Source organism: Chiloscyllium plagiosum, unplaced genomic scaffold (genome assembly GCF_037043375.1).
Source record: "Chiloscyllium plagiosum isolate Xiang-an unplaced genomic scaffold, Cpla_swu_hap1 HiC_scaffold_2, whole genome shotgun sequence".
In the NCBI taxonomy this organism is placed as follows: Eukaryota; Metazoa; Chordata; class Chondrichthyes; order Orectolobiformes; family Hemiscylliidae; genus Chiloscyllium; species Chiloscyllium plagiosum.
In genome coordinates, this window is record NW_028270140.1 from 164,770,803 (window position 1) to 164,797,345 (window position 26,543).

The 26,543-nt window shown below is 46.1% G+C and overlaps 1 protein-coding gene across 1 annotated transcript in view; it reads left to right on the plus strand.

Annotated features, from left to right (window-relative positions):
- The first annotated feature begins 10,630 nt into the window (after window positions 1–10,630).
- The window catches only part of wdr70 (WD repeat domain 70), a 196,605-nt gene continuing 180,692 nt past the window's right edge, over window positions 10,631–26,543 (plus strand). Inside the window, exons 1-2 of the mRNA XM_087975431.1 lie at window positions 10,631–10,691; window positions 15,687–15,750. Coding sequence (XP_087831557.1) covers window positions 15,705–15,750 — 46 coding nt within the window. The 5' untranslated portion in view covers window positions 10,631–10,691; window positions 15,687–15,704. The remainder of the gene's footprint in view (window positions 10,692–15,686; window positions 15,751–26,543) is intronic.

The window sequence follows — 26,543 nt, forward strand, 5'->3', positions numbered from 1 at the left end:
CTTTTCCATCACTATTTTAAAACAAATAGAATTATGGTCACTGGCCCCAAAGTGCTCCCCCACTGACACCTCAGTCACCTGCCCTGCCTTGTTTCCCAAGAGTAGGTCAAGATTTGCACTTTCTCTAGTCGGTACATCCACATACTGAATCAGAAAATTGTCTTGTACACACTTAAGATATTCCTCTCCACCTAAACCTTTAACACAATGGCAGTCCCAGTCGATGTTTGGAAAGTTAAAATCCCCTACCGTAACTACCCTATTATTCTTACAGATAGCTGAGATCTCCTTACAAGTTTGTTTCTCAATTTCCCTCTGACTATTGGGGGGTCTATAATACAATCCCAATAAGGTGATCATCCCTTTCTTATTTCTCAGTTCCACCCAAATAACTTCCCTGGATGTATTTCCGGGAATATCCTCCCTCAGCACAGCTGTAATGCTATCCCTTATCAAAAATGCCACTCCCCTTCCTCTCTTGCCTCCCTTTCTATCCTTCCTGTAGCATTTGTATCCTGGAACATTAAGCTGCCAGTCCTGCCCATCCATGAGGAGAAAGTGAGGACTGCAGATGCTGGAGATCAGAGCTTAAAAATGTGTTGCTGGAAAAGCGCAACAGGTCAGGCAGCATCAAAGGAGCAGGAGAATCGATGTTTCGGACATAAGTCCTTCTTCAGGAATGAGGAGAGTGTGCCAAGCAGGCTAAGATAAAAGTTATGGAGGAGGGACTTGGGGGAGGGGCGTTGGGAATGCGATAGGTGGAAGGAGGTTAAGGTGAGAGTGATAGGCCGGAGAGGGGGTGGGGGCGGAGAGGTCAGGAAGAAGATTGCAGATCAAGAAGGCGGTGCTCAGTCTGAGGGTTGGGACTGAGATAAGGTGGGGGGAGGGGAAATGAGGAAGCTGGAGAAATCTGCATTCATCCCTTGTGGTTGGAGGGTTCCTAGGTGGAAGATGAGGCGTTCTTCCTCCAGGCGTCGTGTTGCTATGGTCTGGCGATGGAGGAGGCCAAGGACCTGCATGTCCTTGGCGAAGTGGGAAGGGGAGTTAAAGTGTTCAGCCACAGGGTAGTTGGGTTGGTTGGTCTGGGTGTCCCAGAGGTGTTCTCTGAAACATTATGCAAGTAGGCGGCCTGTCTCCCCAATATAGAGGAGGCCACATCGGGTGCAGTAAATGATGTGTGTGGAGATGCAGGTGAATTTGTGGTGGATATGGAAGGATCCCTTGGGGCCTTGGAGGGAGGTGAGGGGGGAGGTGTGGGCGCAAGTTTTACATTTCTTGCGGTTGCAGGGGAAGGTGCCAGGAGTGGAGGTTGGGTTGGTGGGGGGTGTGGACCTGACGAGGGAGTCACGGAGGGAGTGGTCTTTTCGGAATGCTGATAGGGGAGGGGAGGGAAATATATCCCTGGTGGTGGGGTCCGTTTGGAGGTGGCGGAAATGCCGACGGATGATACAATGTATATGGAGGTTGGTGGGTGGTAGGTGAGGACCAGTGGGGTTCTGTCCTGGTGGCGATTGGAGGGGCGGGGTTCAAGGGCAGAGGAGCGGGAAGTGGAGGAGATGCGGTGGAGAGTATCGTCGATCACGTCTGAGGGGAAATTGCGGTCTTTGAAGAGGGAGGCCATCTGGGTTGTTCGGTATTGGAATTGGTCCTCCTGGGAAGCCTGCAATCTTCTTCCCGACCTCTCCGCCCCCAACCCCTCTCCGGCCTATCACCCTCACCTTAACCTCCTTCCACCTATCGCATTCCCAACGCCTCTCCACCAAGTCCCTCCTCCCTACCTTTTATCTTAGTCTGCTTGGCACACCCTCCTCATTCCTGAAGAAGGACTCATGTCCTTCCCTGAGCCATGTTTCTCTAATTGCTATGATATCCCAGTCCCATGTTCCTAACCATGTCCTGAGTTCATCTGCCTTCCCTATTAGGCCCCTTGCATTGAAATAAATGCAGTTTAATTTATTCGTCCTACCTTGTCCCTGCCTGCCCTGACTGTTTGATTCACTTCCATTCTCAGCTGTACCCGTCTCAGATTGATCTCTTTCCTCACTATCTCCCTGGGTCCCATCCTCACTATCTCCCTGGGTCCCACCCACCCCCCACCTTACTAGTTTAAAACCTCCCAAGCAGTTCTAGCAAATTTCCCTGCCAGTATATTAGTCCCCTTCCAATTTCAGTGCAATCCGTCCTTCTTGTACAGGTCACTTCTACCCCAAAAGAGATTCCAATGATCCAAAAATGAGAATCCTTCTCCCATACACCAGCTCCTCAGACATGCATTCATCTGCTCTATCCTCCTATTCCTGCCCTCACTAGCTCGAAGCACTGGGAGTAATCCAGATATTACTCCCCTTAAGGACCTCCTTTTTAAATTTCTGCCTAACTCTCTGTAATCTCCCTTCAGAACCTCAACCTTTTCCGTTCCAATGTCGTTGGTTCTAATGTGGACAATGACCTCCTGCTGGCCCCTCTCCCCCGTGAGAACATTCCGCACCCTCTCTGAGATATCCTTGATCCTGGCACCAGGGAAACAACTCACCATTCTGCTTTTTCTCTGCTGGCCACAGAAACGTCTGTCTGTACCTCTGACTACAGAATCCCCTAACACAATTGATCTCTTGGAAGCCGACGTACCCCTCGTTGCATTGAGCCAGTCTGGCACAGTGATTAGCACTGCTGCCTCACAGCGCCAGAGACCCGGGTTCAATTCCCGCCTCAGGCGACTGACTGTGTGGAGTTTGCACGTTCTCCCCGTGTCTGCGTGGGTTTCCTCCGGGTGCTCCGGTTTCCTCCCACAGTCCAAAGATGTGCAGGCCAGGTGAATTGGGCATGCTAAATTGCCCGTAGTGTTAGGTAAGGGGTAAATGTAGGGGTATGGGTGGGTTGCGATTCGGCGGGGCGGTGTGGACTTGTTGGGCCGAAGGGCCTGTTTCCACACTGTAAGTAATCTAATCTAATCAATACCAGAAACTTGGCTGTTCGTGCTACGTTCCCCTGAGAATCCATCACCCCCTACATTTTCCAAAACAGCATACCTGTTTGAAATGGGTATATCCACAAAAGACCCCTGCACTAGCTGCCTACCTCTCTTACCCTTCCTGGAGTTAACCCATCTATGTGACTGTACCTGAGACATTTCCCCCCTTCCTATAACTGCCATCCATCACATACTGTTGCTGTTGCAAATTCCTCATTGCTTCTATCTGTCTCTCCAAGCGATAAGATTTGCACCCAACAGCATTTATGGCTGAAATGTTCTTCAGGATCCAGGCAACCAGCCATTGTAGTTGCAGCTGGTACACGGACACGAGATGGCAATGAGGCCTGACTTTATTAAGAGAACTCAAAGGCCAGTATCCAGGAGAGTGCACATCCTGGGAAGTCCATCTACAGCTGGTTTGGAATCATTAAACGGCCATCAGGTTGTAATGGAAGTCGATACCCGCACAGCTGTATCAGTAATTACAGAAACAGTCATTAACAAAATTTGCTCTGGATTCCAACCCTTAAGTTTGGGTCACACCCAGCCTGAGAACCTATACTTGGGACTCTACACAAGTTAAGGGTACAACTTTGTTTCTGGTCTCTTATAGGAAGCAGTTGGTCTAGTTGGCACTAATTGTAGTAAAAGGCTCAGGCCCAATCTTGATGGGGCAGAATTGTTTGAGAAAGATAACCCTAGATTGGCTCAACAATTTTCAGTTAGAAAACGGCTGCCAGTGAAGTCCTAATTAAATACCCGTACGTTTTTCAGGAAGGTCAAGGGACTATCAGAGGAGCTAAGGCCACTTTACATGTTGACCTGGAAGCAATTCCATGATTTTGCAAGTGCCACCCAGTGCCATTTGCCTTACGGGCAAAAGTCGACGCAGAAATCAGGAAGCTGGAAAGCAAAGGAATTATCAAACCACTACAGTTTGCAGAATGGGTAACACTGGGTGTACCGATTATGAAGCCTGACGGGTCAATTTGCCTTTGTGGGGATTTTAAACAAACATCCAGTTCCTGCACCAGTGACAGTCAGTAGCAGCAGTATGTAGCACCTATGAGATGCACTGCTGAAATTCACCAAGGTTCCTCAGGCAGCACCTTTCAAAGCTACTGTTATGAAGATACAGGTGTGTACTATACCTTTAAGAGAAAGAGGAAGCTAGCAAGGACTGACTGAAAGCACATTGTGTGCTGAACAACTTAAAAATGTGACATTTGCTTGAAACAATTAGCTGGAGTTGTGTTGCTATGGAACAAAAATAAACTCAAATTTGGCCAATCAGTCTAAATTATGTCTGTTTGGGATGACATCAAACCAATGAAATGATCCGATGTTTTGAGGTATAACATTGGATATTTTGAACAATTAGGGGGAGAACTGCAAAGAGCAGCCAAGCAAAATATCTCTCTAAAAGATTCCTGTCCATAAGAAATTTGTGCAGCAGAAGACCGAAGCTGACCTCGAGAAATGTACAGAGAAAGTTTGACATCGAAGATGACAATTGGGTTTGAAAGTGATTTGCCATCAATTTAAGAGGGAATTTTTCAGGCCAGTATTGTCGAGTTGGAGTTAAAATATAGGTTTAAGAGAAAGGAGTTGTAAATAGTTGTTTAATGTTTTTTTTGGACTTAAGAATAAAATTGTTAATTTTTATGTTAAATAGTGAGATCTGGGATGGTTCTTTACCTCTTGACATTTAAGAGATTACGGTGCGAGGTCAGCTTCTCTGTGTCTCGGGTTTAAATTAGCAGAGGGGTTTACCCCATTCAATAGCACTTCTCCTCATCCTGACTTGGAATATATCAACGTTCTTTCACTGTCACTGGGTCAAAATCCTGGAAGTCCCTCCCAAAGAACATTGTGGGTCTACCTCCAGCAGGTGGTTCGCAATGCTTCGAGAACGTGGTTCAAAATGAAGCTCAGCACTGCTTTCTCAAGAACAAATAGGGATGAACAAGAAATGTTTACTTTCCAGTGATGTCCATGTCCTACATGTGAATAAAAAAAAGGTCAGGGTCAGAGTATTGAGTACAGGAGTTGGGAGGTCATGTTGCACTGTACAGGACATTGGTTAGGCCACTTTTGGAATAATGCACACAGTTCTGGTCTCCTTCCTATCGGAAAGGTGTTGTGAATCTTGAAAGGGTTCAGAAAAGATTTACAAGGATGTTGCCAGGGTTGGAGGATTTGAGCTACAGGGAGAGGCTGAACAGGCTGGGGCTGTTTTCCCTGGAGCGTCGGAGGCTGAGGGGTGACCTTATAAAATCATTAGGGACATGGATAGGATAAATGGGTTCAGGGAGTCCAGAACTAGAGGGCATAGGTTTAGGGTGAGAGGAGAAAGATATAAAAGAAACCTAAGGGGCAACATTTTCACGCAGAGGGTGGTACGTGCATGGAATGAGCTGCCAGAGGAAGTGGTGGAGGCTGATACAATTGCAACATTTAAAAGGCATCTGAATGGGTATATGAATAGGAAGGGTTTGGAGGGATATGAGCCAGGTGCTGACAGGTGGGACTAGATTGGGTTGGGATATCTGGTCGGCACGGATGTGTTGGACCGAGCTGTTTCGATGCTGTACATCTCTAGAACTCTCTGAATTTTGAATTCAATCAAAAATCAGAAATTAAAAGTCTCCTGATGACCATGGTCTATTGTTGTAAAAACCCACTTGGTTAATTAATGTCATAGGAATATAGGAATTAGAACATAGAACATAGAAGAATACAGCGCAGTACAGGCCCTTCGGCCCTCGATGTTGCGCCGATCCAAGCCCACCTAACCTACACTAGCCCACTATCCTCCATATGCCTATCCAATGCCCGCTTAAATGCCCATAATGAGGGAGAGTCCACCACTGCTACTGGCAGGGCATTCCATGAACTCACGACTCGCTGAGTAAAGAACCTACCCCTAACATCTGTCCTATTACCTACCCCCCCTTAATTTAAAGCTATGCCCCCTTGTAATAGCTGACTCCATTCGTGGAAAACGATTCTCACTGTCGACCCTATCTAAACCCCTAATCATCTTATACACCTCTATCAAGTCACCCCTAAACCTTCTTTTCTCCAATGAAAACAACCCCAAGTGCCTCAGCCTTTCCTCATACGATCTTTCTACCATACCAGGCAACATCCTGGTAAACCTCCTCTGCACCCGTTCCAGTGCCTCCACATCCTTCCTATAGTATGGCGACCAAAACTGCACACAATATTCCAGATGCGGCCGCACCAGAGTCTTATACAACTGCAACATGACCTCAGTACTCCGGAACTCAATTCCTCTACCAATAAAAGCCAGTACGCCATATGCCTTCTTCACCGCACTATTTACCTGGGTGGCAACTTTCAAGGATTTGTGTGCATGGACACCAAGATCCCTCTGCTCATCCACACTACCAAGTATCCGACCGTTAGCCCAGTACCCCATCTTTTTATTACTCTTACCAAAGTGAATCACCTCACACTTAGCTACATTGAACTCCATTTGCCACCTTTCTGCCCAGTTCTGCAGCTTATCTATATCCCGCTGTAACCTGCCACATCCTTCCTCACTGTCTACAACTCCTCCGACTTTCGTATCATCCGCAAACTTACTCACCCAACCTTCTAACCCCTCCTCCAGGTCATTTATAAAAATGACAAACAACAATGGTCCCAAAACAGATCCTTGCGGAACACCGCTAGTGACGGCACTCCAAGATGAACCTTTGCCATCAACTACGACCCTCTGTCTTCTTCCAGCCAGCCAACTCCTAATCCAAACCTCCAACTCACCCTCAATGCCATACCTCCGTATTTTTTGCAGTAGTCTACCATGGGAAACCTTATCAAACGCCTTACTAAAATCCATATACACCACATCTACTGCTTTCCCCTCGTCCACCTCCTTAGTCGCCTTCTCAAAGAATTCAATAAGGTTTGTGAGGCACGACCTGCCCTTCACAAAACCATGCTGACTATCCTTGATCACATTATTCCTATCCAGATGTTCATAAATCCTATCCCTTACAATTCTCTCTAAGATTTTGCCCACAACAGAAGTGAGACTCAACGGCCTATAGTTACTAGGGTTATCCCTACTCCCCTTCTTGAACAAGGGAACCACATTTGCTAGCCTCCAATCTTCTGGCACTACTCCTGTAGACAACGAGGACATAAAAATCAAGGCGAATGGCTCTGCAATCTCCTCCCTTGCTTCCCGGAGAATCCGAGGATAAATGCCATCAGGCCCAGGGGACGTATCTATTTTCACCCTTTCCAGAATTTCCAACACCTCTTCTCTACATACCTCAAAGCCATCCATTCTACTTAATTGTGACTCAGTACTCACATTGACAACAATGTCCTGTTCCTGATTGAATACTGACGAAAAGTATTCATTCAGTGTCTCCCCAATCTCTTCAGCCTCCACACGCAACTTCCCACTACTATCCTTGACTGGACCTATTCCTACCCTAGTCATTCTTTTATTCCTGACATACCTATAGAAAGCCTTAGGGTTTTCCCTAATCCTACCAACTAAGGACCTTTCATGACCCCTCCTTGCTGCTCTTAGCTCTCTCTTCAGGTCCTTCCTGGCTACCTTATAACTCTCAATCGCCCCAATTGAACCTTCACGCCTCATCTTTACATAGGCCGCCCTCTTCCATTTAACAAGGGATTCCAATTCCTTATTAAACCACGGCTCCCTCACACGACCCTTTCCTCCCTGCCTGACGGGCACATACTTATCAAGGACACTCAATATTTGCTCCTTGAACAAGCTCCACATATCAATTACACCCTTGCCTTGAAGCTTACCTTTCCAGGCCACACATCCTAAGTCATGCCTCACAGCATCATAATTTCCCTGCCCCCATCTATAACTCTTGCCCTATAGTGCACACTTATCCCTCTCCATCACTAGAGTAAAGGTCACCGAATTGTGGTTACTGTCCCCAAAGTGCTCACCTACCTCTAATTCTAACACCTGGCCTGGTTCATTACCCAGAACCAAATCCAGTATGGCCTCACCTCTTGTTGGCCTATCTACATATTGTGTCAGGAAACCCTCCTGCACACATTGGACAAACACTGACCCATCTAACGAACTTGAGCTATAGCTTTCCCAATTAATATCAGGAAAGTTAAAGTCCCCCATAACAACCACCCTATTACTTTCACTCTTCTCTTGAATCATCCTCGCAATCCTTTCTTCTACGTTTCTAGGACTATTAGGGGGCCTGTAAAAAACTCCTAACAGGGTGACCTCACCTTTCCTATTCCTAACCTCAGCCCAAACTACCTCAGATGGAGCTGATGTAAGCAATTCAGCCATTCAAAGCAGCTCTGCCATTTAACATAATCAAGGCTGATATTATCCTGGTCTCATTCCCACTTTCCTGCCTGCTCCCTACAGCTCTTTATCCCACTTTTCATCAGAAACATATCCATTTCTTTCTTGAATCTGCTGATTGATTCTGCTTCCACTGCACTCTGAAGTAGACAAGCAGGAGGCTAGAAGAACACAGCAAGCCAGGCAGCATCAGGAGGTGGAGAAGTCGATGTTTCAGGTGTAACCCTTCTTCAGGACTGGGGGTGGGTGTAGGGGGAGCTACAGATAACGAGGGTGGCAGAGGCATGTGAAGTAGAGATAAGTGAACACAAGCAGAGGGTACGACATGTTGGTCAATGGGAGGAATGAATCCAGTAGGTGGCTGGCAGGAGTGGATGAGAGGGTGAGGGGCTGGGAAGGGAGGTTATTTGAAATTGAAGAACTCAATGTTGAGTCCTCTGGAGTTGGAAGGAGAACTAAAATGAGCGGTGACTGGAAGGTCCGGTCGCCCTCTGCAGGCCCGGCTGAGATGCTTGGCGAAATGTTCCCCAAGTTTACGTCTGGTCTCCCCGATGTAGAGAAGATCACTCAGAAGCACTGGATACAGTTAGCTACGTTGGAAGAGAATCAGGTGAATCTCTGTCTCACCTGGAAGGACTGTTTGGGGCCCTGGTTGGAGGGGAGGGGGATTGTGTATCGGCAGGTTTTGTATCTTTTTATAGTTGCAGAGGAAGGTCCTTGGGCATTTGGGGGTTGGTGGTGAGATTGGCGCAGACCAAGTACTGTTGAAGGGAATGGTCCTTGCAGAAGGCAGAGAGAGGGGTGGGAGGTGAAGATGTTCTTGGTGGTGGGGTCTAGTTGGAGATGGTGGAAGTGTTTAAGGATGGTGCGTTGGATGCAGAGACTGGTGGGGTGGTAGCTGAGGACAAAGGGGACTCTGTCTTTATTGTGTTTGGCCGGGGGGAGTTTAGAGCAGTGGAATGGGAATGGAGGTGGTACGGTGGAGGGCTTTCTGGATGATAGATGGGGGAAAGCATGTTGTTCGAAATAGATGAAATAGCCTGGGCACCCGACAGCCTGGAGGATTCAACATTGAGTTCTCCAATTTGAAGTAACCTCCCTCCCCATGCCCTGACTACTGTCCCAGCCCCTCCCCCTCCCTTCCACTCCTCCCAGCCAACTACCGGATTCATTCCTCCCATTGACCAACCAGGCTGTACCCTCCACCTGTCTTCATCTGTTCCCACTTCACCACCCTGCCCTTGCCATGTCCTTTATCTGCAGCTCCCCTTACACTCACCCCAAGTCATGAAGAAGTGTAACAATTCTCCGCCTCCTGCCTAGCTTGCTGTGTTCTTTCAGCCTCCTGCCTGTCTACCTTGGATTCCAGCATCTGCAGTCATGTTGTCTTCTCTGCAGTCTGGGGCAGTGAGTTCCACAGATTCATAACCCTCTGAGAGAAGTAGTTTCTCCTCATCTCAGTTTTGAGCTGCCTCCTCTCATTGTTATATCTGTGACCTCTTGTTCAAGACTGAACAGATGATCCCCTGGTGGGATAATGTCCACCTTATCAATTCCCTTTAGTCTTTTATATACCTTAATCAGATACCGTCCTCTTTCTTCTGAACTCCGAGTAAGTACAAGCCCAAGGTTTTCAACATGTCTTTGTGCAAAAGCCTTTTTATCCCTGGAATCAGCGTGGTGAACCTCATCTGAACTGCTTCCATTGCCATCACGTCCTTCCTCGAGTCAGGAGATAAAAACTGGATACAATATTTCCAGGTGTGGTCTCACCAGTGCTTCTATAATTGTAACAACATTTCTTTATTTTTATAATCCAGGCCTTTTGCAATAAAAGCCAGGATTCCAAGTGCCTTTCTTATTAGATGCCACAATGCAGACCCACTTACTGTGACTAATGTGCAATGATGACCAGATCCCTCTGAACTGATACATTTTGAATCTGTTTCAAAGGAAAAGGATGGGAACTGCTTTCTTTACCTGGTCTGGCTCCCATGTAACTTCATACCCTTGGGGCAATTACAGCCCACAGCTCACACAATTAATTACACCAAATATTTGTTTATTGTTTGAAAGCATAAATGCAACTCACTATCTTCCTTCACCAATACTTAAATCAATTAATCGCTTTGGGTATTTCAGCTTTTTGTCATTTTTTTGAACTTATTAAATCTAAAAATGGACATTGCAGAAATTGGGCAGGTGTCAGGAGATGATGAGAGTTTGGGTGAAATGTCACCAGTCCTCCCTGCCGCAGGAGGGCGCTCAGGGCCGTCCCGACCGGAAGTGAAAACTTTGGCCTCGTTCTTCCGGGTCAGAGCATCTACCAGCGGGGGAAAGAAAATCGGTAAAGAACAGGGAAAGGTGAGATATTGGGGGGGATGGGGGATGGGGGATGGGGGATGGGGGATGGGGGATGGGGGATGGGGGATGGGGGAAGGGGGAAGGGGGATGGGGGAAGGGGGATGGGGGATGGGGGATGGGGGATGGGGGATGGGGGAAGGGGGATGGGGGAAGGGGGATGGGGGAAGGGGGATGGGGGAAGGGGGATGGGGGATGGGGGATGGGGGATGGGGGAAGGGGGATGGGGGATGGGGGATGGGGGAAGGGGGAAGGGGGATGGGGGATGGGGGAAGGGGGATGGGGGATGGGGATGGGGGATGGGGGATGGGGGATGGGGGATGGGGGATGGGGGAAGGGGGATGGGGGATGGGGGATGGGGGAAGGGGGATGGGGGAAGGGGGAAGGGGGATGGGGGAAGGGGGATGGGGGATGGGGATGCCGGTCCCTGCTCAGGGATGTGGATCACACAGTGACAGGGTCAGAGAGGTGTCGAGCACAGACTCACCCCAGTGTGGTGCCAGCTGCCAGCGCCCGGCCCATGCCCCCCCCCCCCCCCCGGCCCATGTCCCCCCGGCCCATGTCCCCCCCCCCTCACGGCCCCTCCCCCCCCTCATATACCACCCTGTGGAGGGGCTGCTGTTGGACTAACATCACACAACACCAGGTTTAATTGGAAGCACTGGCCCTCTGAGCACTGCCCCTTCATCAGGTAGTTGTGGAGGACACAATTATAAGACAGAGAATTTAGAGCAAATGTTTACAGTGTGATATAACAGGAGGTATACATGAAGGAGCGACGCTCTGAAAACTATCACTTCCAATTAAACCTGTTGTGTGTTTTTTTAAACTTTATTCATAAACCCATCTAAATGCCTTTTTAATGCTGTAATTGTACCAGCCTCCACCACTTCCTCTGGCAGCTCATTCCATACACGTACCACCCTCTGCATGAAAAAGTTGACCCTTAGGTTCCTTTTAAATGTTCAAAGTTTGTGCGAAGATTTGTAGCTCGGGTGCTCGTTGTTGTGGTTCTGTTCGCCGAGCTGGAAGTTTTTGTTGCAAACGTTTCGTCCCCTGGCTAGGCGACATCATCAGTGCTTGGGAGCCTCCTGCGAAGCGCATCTTTGATGTTTCCTCCGGTGTTTATAGTGGTCTGTCCCTGCCGCTTCCGGTTGTCAGTTTCAGCTGTCCGCTGTAGTGGTTGGTATATTGGGTCCAGGTCGATGTGTTTGTTGATGGAGTTTGTGGATGAATGCCATGCCTCTAGGAATTCCCTGGCTGTTCTCTGTCTGGCTTGCCCTATGATAGTAGTGTTGTCCCAGTCGAATTCATGTTGCTTGTTGTCTGCGTGTGTGGCTACTAAGGATAGCTGGTCATGTTGTTTCGTGGCTAGTTGATGTTCATGTATGCGGATTGTTAGCTGTCTTCCTGTTTGTCCTATATAGTGTTTTGTGCAGTCCTTGCATGGTATTTTGTACACTACATTCGTCTTGCTCATGTTGGGTATCGGGTCCTTCGTTCTGGTGAGTTGTTGTCTGAGCGTGGCTGTTGGTTTGTGTGCCGTTATGAGTCCTAGGGGTCGCAGTAGTCTGGCTGTCAGTTCTGATGTAGTGTAGCAAAACTAATGTAGGCACAGGGATCCCAGCAGGAGTCAGGGCGTGGGCAGAAAATAAATCAGCAGAAAGCAAATGCAAATTAAAAAAGCACTATTCCAATAATCATTGGAGATTTCTATATACAGGTGGACTGAGCAAATCAAGTTGTTAGCATTTCCAAAGAAAAGGAATTTCTAGAATGTTTCCAAGATTATTTTTTTGGAACAGCTTGTGGTAAAGGAGTTCTGGTTTCAGTGATGTGAAATGAAGCAGAATTGATTGGGGAGCTTAAGGTGAAGGAGCCCCTTGGTGGAAGTAACCATAACATTTCGAGAAGTATGGACTGATTTGGGACAGGCAGCATGGCTTTGTTCAGGGAAAATCAGCCTTATCAACTTGGGTTTTTTTGAGGTGGTGAGAAAGATGATTGAGAGCAGAGCAATGGATATTGTCTATTTGACTTCTTGACTGGCTAACTTGCAGTGAGCTGCTGAGATGGATCATTCAGAGAAGACGATAACCGTGGAAGAATGTTTTTCTGATTGGAGATCTGTGACCAGTGGTGGGAGCAAATTACTGCACATGCTGGCATCTGGACTGAAAGCAACAAATGCTGGAGATCGCAGTGGTTCAGGCAGCATCCAAGGAGAGAGAGCAAGCTAACGTTTAGGGACAAGGTCTTAATCAGAGCGGAAGTGAAGTGTGGAGGGGGCAGCATTTATGCTGTCGTTTGGGAGTTGGTGGTGGTGGAAAAAAGGTGTTAGTAATTTCCATAAAGTGATCAGAATGTGAGAATGGCAGAACGGTGGTGTGTCAGATTTGAAAGGACGTAAGTGGGATAAGGGAGGGGAGGACACGATAAGCTAAAAGAAAGGAAAGAAATGGTTCACAATGTGAAGGTGTTGAACTCAGTATTAAGTCCCAGAAGGCTGTAAAGTGCTTGGTCTGAAGATGACTTGTTGTTCCTCCAGTTTATGCTGTTCACTGGAACACTGCAACTTGCCAAGGACAAACGTGGCCTGCGAACAGGACGCTGTGTTAAAATGACTGGCTGCAGGAAGGTCAGGGTCCTGCTTGCACACAGACTGGACATGTTATGCAAAGAGGTCACCCAGTCTGCGTCGGTTTCTGCAATGTAGAGGAGGCCGCGTTGGGTGCAGCACATACAGAAGACAGGATTGGAGGCGGTACAGGTGAAGGGCTGCATCATCTGGAAAGGCCTGTTTAGACCCTTGGATGATGAGCGGGGAATAGGTGAAGCAGCAGGTGATGCACCTTCTGTGGTTACATGGGAAGTTGCCAAGGAGCGGGGGTGGATCATTTAGGACAGACACGAGGAGACATTTCTTCACTCAAAGAGCGGTGAGCCTGTGGAATTCATTGCTACAGGAGGTAGTTGATGCCAAAACATTGAATATATTCAAGGGGTGGCTAGATAGAGCATTTGGGGCAAATGGGACCAAAGGTTATGGGGACAATGCAGAATTAGGCTCTTGAGTTGGTGTCCATGTGCATCAATCCCTCAAAGTTGCCACCCAGGTTGATCGGGTTGTTTAGAAGGCGTACGGTGTGTTAGGTTTTATTGGTAAAGGGTTTGAGTTTCAGTGCCACAAGATCATGTTGCAGCTGTATAAAACTCTGGTGCGGTCACACTTGGAATATTGCGTACAGTTCTGGTCACCACATTATAGGAAGAATGTGGAGGCATTGGAAAGGGTACAAGAGAGATTTACCAGAATGTTGCCTGGTGTGGAGAGAAGGTCGTATGAGCAAAGACTGAGGTACTTGAGGCTGTTTTCATTAGAGAGAAGAAGGTTTAGAGGTGACTTAATAGAGTCAAACAAGAGGTTCAGAGGATTAGATAGGGTGGACAGTGAGTGCCGGCACACCATCCCTCTCACCTCCATCCACGGCCCAAAGCTGACCTTAGAGTTGAGACAGAGGTTCACCAACCTCAGTTCCAATTTAGTTTACCATATCCGGTGCTCCCGATGTGGTCTTCTCTACATCATTGAGTCTAAACATAAACTCAGGGCATGTTTCACTGAGCATCTCAGCCAGGCACATCGGGGCCAACTGGACCTCTCAGTCACCGTCCATTTTATTTCCCATTTCCACTCCCTTTCTGACATGACCATCCTTGCCTTCTCCATTGTCACAGCGAATCGGATCGCAAATTGGATGAACAATACCTCATTTTCTGCCTGGGCACCCTCCAGCCCAGAGGACTCAACACTGAGTTCTCCAATGTCAAATAACCTCCCTTCCCAACCCCTCCCCCTCCCTTCCATTCCTCTCATTGACCCTTTCTTCCATCCAGCTGCCAACCAGATCATACCCTCTACCTGTGTTTACCTATCCTGACCTCACCACCCCGCCCACTCCAAACCCTTTTATCTGCAGCCCAACATCCGCCCCCAGTCCTAAAGAAGGCTGACACCCGAAGCATTGACTTCTCCAGCTCCTGACGTTGCCTGGCTTGCTGTGTTCTTCCAGCCTCCTGCTTCAAAAAGTGACGCTGGAAAAACGCAGCGGGTCAAGCAACATCCGAGAAGCAGGAGAGGCGACATTTCGGGCAGAAACCCTTCTTCAGGAATTCAGGCATATGCCCGAAACATTGCCTCTCCTTGGATGCTGCCTGACCTGCTGTGCTTTTCCGGCGACACACTTTTTGACTCCATCATCTGCAGTTCTCACTTTCTCCCTGCGTCCTGCTTGTCTACCTTGACATGTATTTAGGATGTCTTTCTTTGACAGGCCAGAAGCTGCCTACTTCTGAAGCTTTCTTCTCACTGACTTCTAAGGAACTCAGGACCTCTTCCAGCCCTGACTGTTTGGAGACTGCTAATGACAGCATTTCTGCTGTTATGCTCTACCCTGGAGTGAATCTGTTTCCCTTTCTGTCTCTTGGGTGGTTTTAAACCTCAAGTAATCAAAGACCCCTGCAATTATCATCCCAGGTGGGGCACTGGTCATTTAGCTAAAATCCTATGAATTCTGTTAAGTGCTGTTTTGAACCAGAAAGCTAAAATCCAGTTTACCCCCACTTAAGAATTCAAGTTCCCGAACAATAATCATATATTATCATTCTTTGTAACACCCTACAAAAGTAGTAAAACTTCCCAGATGACAGCGATGGGATAGGAGGAAGATTGAAAGAGAAATCGAGGAAAGCAGAAGAGTGAGAAATTGAGGAGGAGTAAACAGGGAATAGGGTGGGGGGCCCAGGGGAAATGATCTGCCTGAACCCAGGACCAGGATCATACTTTTCGAACTCTTATCAGGCTGGGAAACATCGATGCAATGGTGTTCAGGGGATGATTAAAGGATGGAAGTGTTGTGTGCAAAAGGAATGGTGGGGAGATTGAGAGCAGTTCTCAGTGAGTGGTGGCATTCCTTGATTTGAACTCTTTGTTTTTAGGTTTCAGCTAACATTGAAATGACTGATCCTGACGTTGGGGCCGTAATGGGTTTCTCCGGCTTTGGTAAGTGGTGGTAAATGACATTAGTGGTAGGTGAAGGGATTAGATACAGAGTAAAGCTGTCTCTACACTTTTAAATTGAAAAGAAAGTTCTCTCAAAAGTGTCCACATCAAACACTCCCAAGGTCAGGCACAGCATGGCTTAGATAACAGAAGTTATACTTGCTCTATTCTTATAAACTGAAAGTGAAGCTTCCTTGATAGTGTCCATGAAACACTCCCAGGACAGGGACAGCAAAGGGTTAGATGCAGAGTAAATTCCCTTGACTTCTTGAGAATTGAAGTAAGCCTTCCTTTCCACGGTCCCCATCAAACACTGCCAAGAACAACACAATGCAGAGTTAGGCACAGAGTAAAACTATCTCTGTGTGAAAGTGACAGAAAGATGAAACTGGGTATGTATGACATTTGAGTTGAAAATACAAGAAAGGATCATGTGTTATAATCCCAGTTTATGTTATGACTGAACAAATTAGATCCCAGAATGAAATGTGGCTATATATGTTTGGTTATGGTTTTCTCAAAACATTGTCTCAAGAAACTTGTGTGAAATGTTACTGCTTTAATTGTTAAAATGAAACAGAAATATATTTTATTCATTTTATGTTACAAAACTAATGAAGATAAGGTAGGATAAATTAAACTAATTACACACAACACAAGTTTAATGGTATTGAAGCACCCTGTTGCCTGTCTATGAGAGACAACAGCTGAAAAATGTGTTGCTGGAAAAGTGCAGCAAGTCAGGCAGCATCCAAGGAGCAGGAGAATCGACGTTTCGGGCATAAGCCCTTCAGGATACCCTGGGTTCTGTAACAAATGGTGGGCGGCACAGTGGTTAGCACTGCTGCCTCACAGCGCCAGAGACCCGGGTTCAATTCCCGCCTCAGGCGACTGACTGTGTGGAGTTTGCACGTTCTCCCCGTGTCTGCGTGGGTTTCCTCCGGGTGCTCCGGTTTCCTCCCACAGTCCAAAGATGTGCAGGGTCAGGTGAATTGGCCATGCTAAATTGCCCGTAGTGTTAGGTAAGGGGTAAATGTAGGGGCGTGGGTGGGTTGCGCTTCGGCGGGTCGGTGTGGACTTGTTGGGCCGAAGGGCCTGTTTCCATACTGTAATGTAATGTAATGTAAAAACCCGAAATGTTATTGCCCAGGAGAGTTGGCAGTTGACCAGGCTGGAACTCTTCTCAGTGTCTTCAGTCCACTTCCTGACGTAGGGTACCCCTTTGTTATTCTTCAAAGTTCTGCTGTACAAAGGAACTTTCTCTGGCTCTTTATATACAGGTTTCTGTGCCAAGTGTATGTCTTCGTGCACATGACCAGTCCTGAATGTTTTGTCCAAATGCATGCCTTACTGATTTCTTGCAATCTTAGCTTTTAGCAGCCCTGAATTCAGCATAATTCCACTCATAGCAGCACGTTGTAAAATCTCTTATCAGTTCCGGTTATCTTCAGCCTTATCCGATATCCCTTCCCTTTTGATCCAAACGTTTGTGTGAGTATAGTCCCTCCTGGGTGTACTACATCCTCCAGGGCACCTCCAGACAGTGGTGAGCATTACCTTCTTAAAGCAATGTATTCTCAATAAAGCATGACTTTGTTTGTATTGTTTGAACTGCCATTTTGATCATTGTACTTAAACCATAATCATAAGTGTAATCCGAGTTCCAAATCAGTTTATGATATCTTACTGATTTTCCTTTTGTTCTGCAGCAACAATATTATATGCTTTTTGCATCTTGCAAGATACACAGAATATCAATATAAATGAACGATTCGTAAGAAATACCATGAACTAGCTATGTCTATGTTATTGTTACCCTATAATAACTAACTCTTACATATGAGCTATCTTTTGGTATCAAAGACCAATCCCTGTTGTGAGTCGCCTCCAATTCTTTCCGTTTCAACAAAACTAAATAAGATGATTACAACAATAAGTATAAAAAGTTGCAGTACAACCATCATGTGAGAGACAATTCTGATCCATGGATGGACCTCAATTCCAAGTTTTACTCCAGAAACTTGGAGCCTGTTAAGTCCCTCTCTGCTTCTTCTCTGTGAGTTTTAACCTCCTCATGAATAGCTCATTCATGGGTGACTTCCCTTACCTCAGAAATGATCTTCATCCAGTCTTCAGTGAAGCGTAGAACATGTGGAGGTTTTGTAGCTACGGACTGCTATAAATTTTCGTCTGTGGACGATTAAAGTCATGTGTAGTTTGTCATCAGGTTCTGGCTTAAACAGAATTTGGTCGTGAAAGGTTAAGGTGCTAATGTGCGGTGCTGCATTTTGGAAAGGCAAATCAGGGCAGGACTTATACACCTTAATGGTAAGGTCCTGGGGAGTGTTGCTGAACAAAGAGACCTTGGAGTGCTGGTTCATGGCTCCTTGAAAGTAGAGTGGCAGGTAGACAAAATAGTGAAGAAGGCATTTGGCCTTTTTTGGTCAGAGTATTGAGTTTAGGAGTTGGGAGGTCATGTTGCAACTGTACAGGACATTGATTGGGCCATTTTTGGAATATTGTGTGCATTTCTGGTCTCCTTCCCATCAGAAAGATGTTGTGAAACTTGAAAGGGTTCAGAAAAGATTTACAAGGATGTTGCCAGGATTGGAGGTTTGAGCTACAGGGAGAGGTTCAAAAGGCTGGGGCTGTTTTCCCTGGAGCATGAGAGGCTGAGGGGGTGACCTTATAGAGGTTTATAAAATCATGAGGGGCATAGGTTCGGTGAATAATCAAGGTCTTTTCCCCAGGTGTCCAAAACTAAGTTAAGGAGAGAGGGGAAAGATATAAAAGGGTACGAAGGGGCAACTTTTTCATGCAGAGGGTGGTGCGTGTTCAGAATGAGCTGCCAGAGGAAGTCGTGGAGATTGGTACAATCACACCATTTAAAAGGCATCTAGATGGTTATATGAATAGGAAGGGTTTAGAGGGATATGGGCTAAATGCTGGCAAATGGGACTAGATGAATTTCATAGAACACAGATAGAATATAGAACAATACAGCACAGAACAGAATAAGTATACCATTTTGGATACTGTTGAGAGGAGCAACAGGACCTACCAAGGGAAAGCCACAGCGGCCAGGTTTCTGGCACTAAGCCTGGTGTTAGGTTCTTTTCCTGAGATCTGAGGGGGGCTCCTGGTTTGGGAATTTTGGGAACATTAAGCAGGAAAAAGGAAGGAAACACACTTGACACACAAGAAAGGAAAGCTCGTGAAAGACTTAAAAAATTGTTATCCTATCTGCAGACCAAGGATGCTGGACAGTCCTTTTAAATCAAAGAGACCACATTGAGGAAGCAAACACACTACTTACAGGTACCAACACTAAGCAACAAATGGTGATAGACCCTACCCCACAACTAGAGAACCGAATCACAGCCCTACTCAAAAAATGTCAGAAATCTGGAGAAATAAATAAGATCAACTTCCAAAAAATGAAACCAGACGGATCCAACCCACCACGCTTCTTTGGATTCCCCAAAATTCACAAACCAGGAACCCCCTCAGTCCCATAGTCTTACTACCTGGAACACCAACTTACAGAGTGGCCAAGGAGCTAGACCAAAGATTAAAACACTCACGCCAGTCCGTCCACTCCACCCAAGTATTCCTGAAGACCATCAAAGACACTAAGATCGAAGAGAATGAAATAATGGTCTCCTTTGATGTAACAGCCCTGTTCACATCCATCAACATCAACCTGGCTAAGGAAACACTGACTACACTATTAGAAGAACCAAATACACATGTACCAAACACCCCCAACTTCATCATCAAGGAGAATATCATCATGCTAGTGGACCTCTGCCTTACCACATACTTCACTTTCAACAACAAAACCTACAGACAAACCAACGGAACGCCCATGGGATATCCGATATCAGGGTTCTTAGCAGAGGCAGTCATGCAGAGACTTGAACAAACACCTCTGCCAACTATCCAACCCAAACTTTGGGTCTGTTATGTGGATGAACCTTTGTCATCACTAAGCGAAACAAATTAGAGGAAACCTTCCAGACCATTAATAATAACCATTGCAGGCATAGAATTTACTGAAAAGGAGGAAAACAACAGCAAACTGCCATTCTGAGGTGTTGCAGTAGAGCGAACAACCAATGGGAAACTTCAAACCAGCGTCTACAGGAAAACAACGCATATGGACCAAATACTGAACTACAGAAGAGGTCATCCCAACACCAACTAATGAAACTGCATTAGAACATTATTCAAACAAGCCACCACACACTGCAGCACAGAGGAGCTACGAAGAGCAGAGGGGAATCACCTAGACAGTGTATTTAAAAAAAAGAGTACCCGATGAACATAGTCTGCCAATTTCAGAACAATAGACCCAAACAAGCAAACAAAACACATCCAGAAACCCGAGCCACTCTCCCCTGCATCAAAGACATCTCTGAAATGACTGCCAGACTACTTGCCCCTTGGCATCATGGTAGCCCACAAACCCACCAACACACTAAAACAGCAGCTAATGAACTTGAAAGACCCCTTACGGACAAGCAAAACTAATGTCATTTACAAAATACCGTGCAAGAATTATAACAAACGCTACATTGGATAAACAGGCAGAAAACTAGCCACCAGGATACATAAACACCAACTAACCACAAAAAGACATGACCCACTCTCACTAGTATCCTCACATACAGATGAGGAAGGACACCACTTCATCTTGGGACAAGATATCCATCCTACAACAAGCCAAACAGCGGCGAGAATTCCTAGAAGCATAGCATTCCAACCGGAACTCTATCAACAAACACATGGACGTGGATCCCATTTACTACCCCCGAAGAAAAAGAACAGGAAATGACATCACCAACCCAAAAAAACCCAAGCACGTAAATAGAAAGCAGGCTACACCTCTAGTGCTTCATCCGGAGGTTCACTGAAGATGTTACCTAGTATGGTGACAAAATGTCTGAAAGCGCACCTTCCAGCTCAGTGAGCAAAGCTGCATCCAGAACCTCAACCTGAGCTACACATCTTCTCAAAACTCACTAATTCTCAGGGAAATTCACAACAGAAATGTGGAGGTTTATTAGGGAGCACTTGTTGCAAATGCAAAATAGGTTTGTCCCACTGAGGCAAGCAAGGGACGATACGGTAAAGAAACCTTGAATGACAAGAGATGTGGAACATCTAGTCAATAGGAAGAAGGCAGCTTACTTAGGTTGAGGAAGCAAGGAACAGGCAGGGCTTTAGAGGGTTACAAGGTAGCCAGGAAGGAATTGAAGAATGGACTTGGGCGAGTTAGAAGGGGGCATGGAAAAGCCTTGGCTAGGATTAAGGATGGGATTTATCCGAGGTTCTCTGGGAAGCTAGGGAGGAGATAGCAGAGCCTTTGGCTTTGATATTTGAGTCATCATTGTCTATGGGTTTAGTACCTGAGGACTGGAGGATTGCAAATGTGCCCTTGTTCAAGAAGGGCAATAGAGATGACCCAGGTAATTATAGACCAGTGAGCCTTACTTCTGTTGTCGGAAAGGTTTTGGAAAGGATTATGAGAGATAAGATTTATAATCATTGAGCAAGCAACAATTTGATTTCAGATAGTCAACATGGCTTCGTCAAGGGCAGGCCGTGTCTCTCAAACCTCAAGTTTTTTGAGAAGGTGACCAAGCATGTAGATGAGGGTAGGGCAGTTGATGTGGTATACTTGGACTTCAGTAAAGCCTTTAATAAGGTTCCACATGGTAGACTGTTGGAGAAAATGCAGAGGTATGGAATTGAGGGTAATTTAGCAGTTTGGATTAGAAACTGGCTTTCTGTAAGAAGGCAGTGAGTGGTGGTTGATGGAAAATATTCAGCCTGGAGACCGGTTACTATTGGTGTTCCACAAGGATCTGTTTTGGGACCACTGCTGTTTGTCATTTTTATAAATTACTTAGACGCAGGCAGAGGTGGATGGATTAGTAAATTTGCAGACGACACTAAAGTCGGTGGAGTAGTGGACAGTGTGGAAGAATGTTACAAGTTGCAGGGGGATTTGGATAAACTGCAGAATTGGGCTGAGAGATGGCAAATGGAGTTCAATGCAGCTAAATGTGAGGTGATGCACTTTGGAAAGAATAACAGGAAGACAGAGTACTGGGTCGATGGAAAGATTCTTGGTAGTGTGGATGTGCTGAGGGATCTTGGAGTCTATGTACATAGATCCCTGAAAGTTGCTACCCAGGTGGATAGTGCTGTTAAGAAGGCATACGGTGTGTTAGGTTTCATTGGTAGAGGGATGGAGTTCCGGAGCCACAATATCATGCTACAACTATACAAAACACTAGTGCGGCCATACTTGGAATATTGTGTACAGTTCTGGTCCTCATATTTCGGGAAGGATGTGGAAGCATTGGAAAAGGTGCAGAGGAGATTTACCAGGATGTTCCCTGGTCTGGAGGGAAGGTCGTATGAGGAAAGTTTGGGAGACTTGGGTCTTTTCTCATTGGAAAGAAGGCGGCTAAGGGGGGATTTGATAGAGACATTCAAGATGATCAGAGGATTAGATAGGGTCGACAGAGAAAGACTTTTTCCTAGGATGATGACGTCAGCTTGTACGAGAGGGCATAGCTACAAATTGAGGGGTGATAGATTTAAGACCCTATGTCAGAGGCAAATTCTTTCCGCAGAGAGTGGTAAGGGCGTGGAATGCCCTATCTGCTGAGGTAGACAACTCAGCCACATTAGGGAGATTTAAACAATTCTTTTTAGATAAGCTCATGGATGATTTTGGGATAGTGTAGGGGGACTAGCTGAGAATAGTCCACAGGTCAGCACAACATCGAGGGCCGAAGGGCCTGTTCTGCACTGTATTGTTCTATGTTCTAAACCCCGAGGTGTTCAGCACTTAGGTGGATGGTGAGAGTATGGGTAGGGCCGATCAAGGATAATGGAGGGAACTTGTGCCTCGAGTTGGAAGAGGTAGGAGACGTCCTGAATGAATACTTTGTTTCAGTATTCACTAGTGAGAGGACCCTTGTCGTTTGTGAGAACAGCATAAGACAGGCTGTTACATTTGAACAGGTTGATGTTAAGGAGGAGGATGTCCTGGAAATTTTGAAAAACGTAAGAATAGATAAGTCCACTGGGCCAGACAGGATATACCCAAGGTTACTACGGGAAGCGAGGGAAGAAATTGTTGCCCCTTTGGTGATGATTTTTGTGTACTCACTGTCCACCGGAGTTGTACCAGATCATTGGAGTGTGGCAAATGTTTATTCCGTTGTCGCGAAAGGGAATAGGGATAATCTTGGGAATTACAGTCCAGTCAGTCTGACGTCAGTGGTAGGCAAATTATTGGAGAGGATTTTGAGAGACAGGACTTGGAAAAGCATAGCATGATTAGAGATCGTCAGCGTGGCTTTGTGAGGGGAAGGTCATGCCTCAGAAGCCTTATTGAATTCTTTGAGGATGTGACAAAACACATTGATGGTAGAGCAGTGGATGTGGTGTACATGGACTTAAGCAAGGCTCGTTGAGAAAGTAAGGAGGCATGGGATACAGGGAAATTTGGCTGTCTGGATACAGAATTGGCTGGCCCGTAGAAGGCAGAGTATGGTGGTTGATGGAATGACCTGGTACTCATCCTGGAGCTTGATGACCAGTGGTGTTCCTCAGGGATCTGTTCTTGGAGCTCTGATCTTTGTGATTTTTATAAATGACTTGGATGAAGAAGTGGAAGGGTGGGTTAGTAAGTTTGCCAATGACACAACCTTACAGAAGGTTGGTGGAGTTGTGATTAGTATGGAGGGCTGTTTAAGGTTGCAACGGGACATTGACAGGATGTAGAGCTGGGCTGAGAAGTGGCAGATGGAATTCAACATGGAAAAGTGTGAAGTGATTCACTTTGGAAAGCCGAATTTGAATGCAGATAACAGGGTTAAAAACGGGATTCTTGGCAGTGTGGAGGAACATCGGGATCTTTGGGTTTATGTCCATGGATCCATCAAAGTTGCCACCCAAGTTGATAGGGTTGTTAAGGCATACAGTATGTTGGCTTTCATTAGTAGAGAGGGCAAAGATATAAAAGAGACCTACGGGGCAACCTTTTCACAGGGTGGTACGTGTATGGAATGAGCTGCCAGAGGAGGTGGTGGAGGCTGGTACAATTGCAACATTTAAAAGGCATTTGGATGGGTATATGAATAGGAAGGGTTTGGAGGGATATGCTTCAGTTGTTGGAAAAGTGTTGGAAAAGATTATAAGAGATAGGATTTATAATCATCTAGAAAAGAATAATTTGATTAGGGATAGTCAGCACGGTTTTGTGAAGGGTAGTCATGCCTCACAAACCTTATTGAGTTCTTTGAGAAGGTGACCAAACAGGTAGATGAGAGTAAACCGGTTGATGTGGTGTATATGGATTTTAGCAAGGAGTTCGATAAGGTTCCCCACTAGGCTATTGTACAAAATATGCAGGAATTAGATTGTGGGAGATATAGCAGTTTGGATCAGTAATTGGCTTGCTGAAAGAGGATAGAGGGTGGTGGTTGATGGGAAATGTTCATCCTGTAGTCCAGTTACTAGTGGTGTACCACAAGGGTCGGTGTTGGGTCCACTGCTGTTCGTCATTTTTATAAACTACCTGGATGAGGGCATAGAAGAGTGGATTAGTAAATTTGCAGACGACACTAAGGTCGATGGAGTTGTGGATAGTGATGAAGGATGTTGCAGGTTACAGAGAGACATAGATAAGCTGCAGAGCTGGGCTGAGAGGTGGCTAGTGGAGTTTAATGCGGACAAGTGTGAGGTGATTCACTTTGGTCGGAGTAACCGGAATGCAAAGTACTGGGCTAATGGTAAGATTCTTGGTAGTGTAGATGAGCAGAGAGATCTCGGTGTATAGGTACACAGATCCTTGAAAGTTGCCACCCAGGTTGAGACGGTTGTTAAGAAGGCATACAGTGTTTTAGCTTTTATTAATAGAGGGATCGAGTTCCGGAACCATGAGGTTATGCTACAGCTGTACAAAACTCTGGTGCGGCCGCACTTGGAGTATTGTGTACAGTTCTCGGCACTGCATTATAAGAAGGATGTGGAAGTTTTGGAAAGGGTGCAGAGTAGATTTACTAAGATGTTGCCTGGTATGGAAGGAAGGTCTTACGAGGAAAGGCTGAGGGACTTGAGGCTGTTTTCATTAGAGAGAAGAAGGTTGAGAGGTGACTTAACAGAGACATATAAGATAATCAGAGGGTTAGATAGGGTGGACAAAGAAAGCCTTTTTCCAAAACTGGTGACAGCAAGCACGAGGGGGCATAGCTTTAAATTGAGGGGTGGTAGATATAGGACAGATGTCAGAGGTAGTTTCTTTACTCAGAGAGTAGTAAGGGTATGGAATGCTTTGCCTGCAACGGAAGTAGATTCGCCAACTTTAAGTACATTTAAGTCATCATTGGACAAGCATATGGACGTACATAGAATAGTGTAGGTTAGATGGGCTTCAGATTGGTATGCCAGGTTGGCGCAGCATCGAGGTCCGAAGGGCCTGTACTGCGCTGTAATGTTCTATGTTTTATGAAGGGTTTGAAGGGACATGGGCCGGGTGCTGGCAGGTGGGACTAGATTGGGTTGAAATATCTGGTCAGCATGGACGGATTGGACTGAAGGGTCTGTTTCCATGCTGTACATCTCTATGACTCTTATCAATTGCATTTGAAAGCCACGAGGTTATGCTGCAGTTGTATAAAGCCCTGGTTAAACCACAGTTGGAATATTGTGTTCAATTCTGGTCATGTTATTATCGAAAGGATTTGGAAGCTCTGGAGACGGTGCAAAGGAGATTTACCAGAATGCTGCCTTGACTGGAGGGGAGGTCTATGGAGAAAGGTTGACTGAGCTAGGGCTTTTCTCATTGGAGTGAAGAAGGATGAGAGGTGATTTGATAGAGGTGTACAAGATGAGAGGGAAAGATAGGGTGAATAGCCAGAGACTTTTTCCCAGGATGGAAATGGCTATCGTGGGGGGGCATAATTTTAAGGTGATTGGAGAAAGGTTTAGGGGAGATGTCAGAGGTAGGTTCTTCGCTCAGAGAGTGGTGAGTGCAGGGAATGCACTGCCAGCAATGGTAGTAGAGTCAGATACATTAGGGACATTTAAGCAACACTTATATAGTCACATGGATGATAGTAAAATGAAAGGTAAGTTTGATCTTTGAACAGCACAGGCCCTTAGGCCCTTGATGTTATTCTATGTTCTATATTCTAAGGTACAACATGTCCTTCTGTTTTGGTATCCTGGGTTGTCATGACAATATAGTCTATGTCTCCCACTAAGGCATACTTAAATGTTTGGTTATTCATCAGCAGGATAGACAATGAGCAGTGCTCATAAGAGGCAAATTCACACTAAGTTAGCCCTTTTTCGATCATTTCTTCTCGACAGACCCAGTGGTTTCCCAAAATGAGGGTAACTATCTCTTCTGATTCTTCTAAAACCAAACCAATTTCCCTGTATCTCTCGGAGATTTGCTACACTGTGGCTCTGAGGTAGACCCATAGGTTGTGATAGTGGTAGTTGGTGTGCTATCTTTGTACAATATGAAAGGTCCCGGAATGTAAGTTTGCTCGCTGAGCTGGAAGATTTTCAGCTAACGAGCAAACTTCCATACAGAGCCTCAACCTGAGCTACAAATCTTCTCAAACTCGCTAATGAGAGGTTCCAGCCCATGGTACCTATCTAAACTGTCCCCATACTTTATGGAGAAAGTGAGGGCTGCAGATGCTGGAGATCAGAGCTGAAAATGTGTTGCTGGAAAAGCGCAGCAGGTCAGGCAGCAT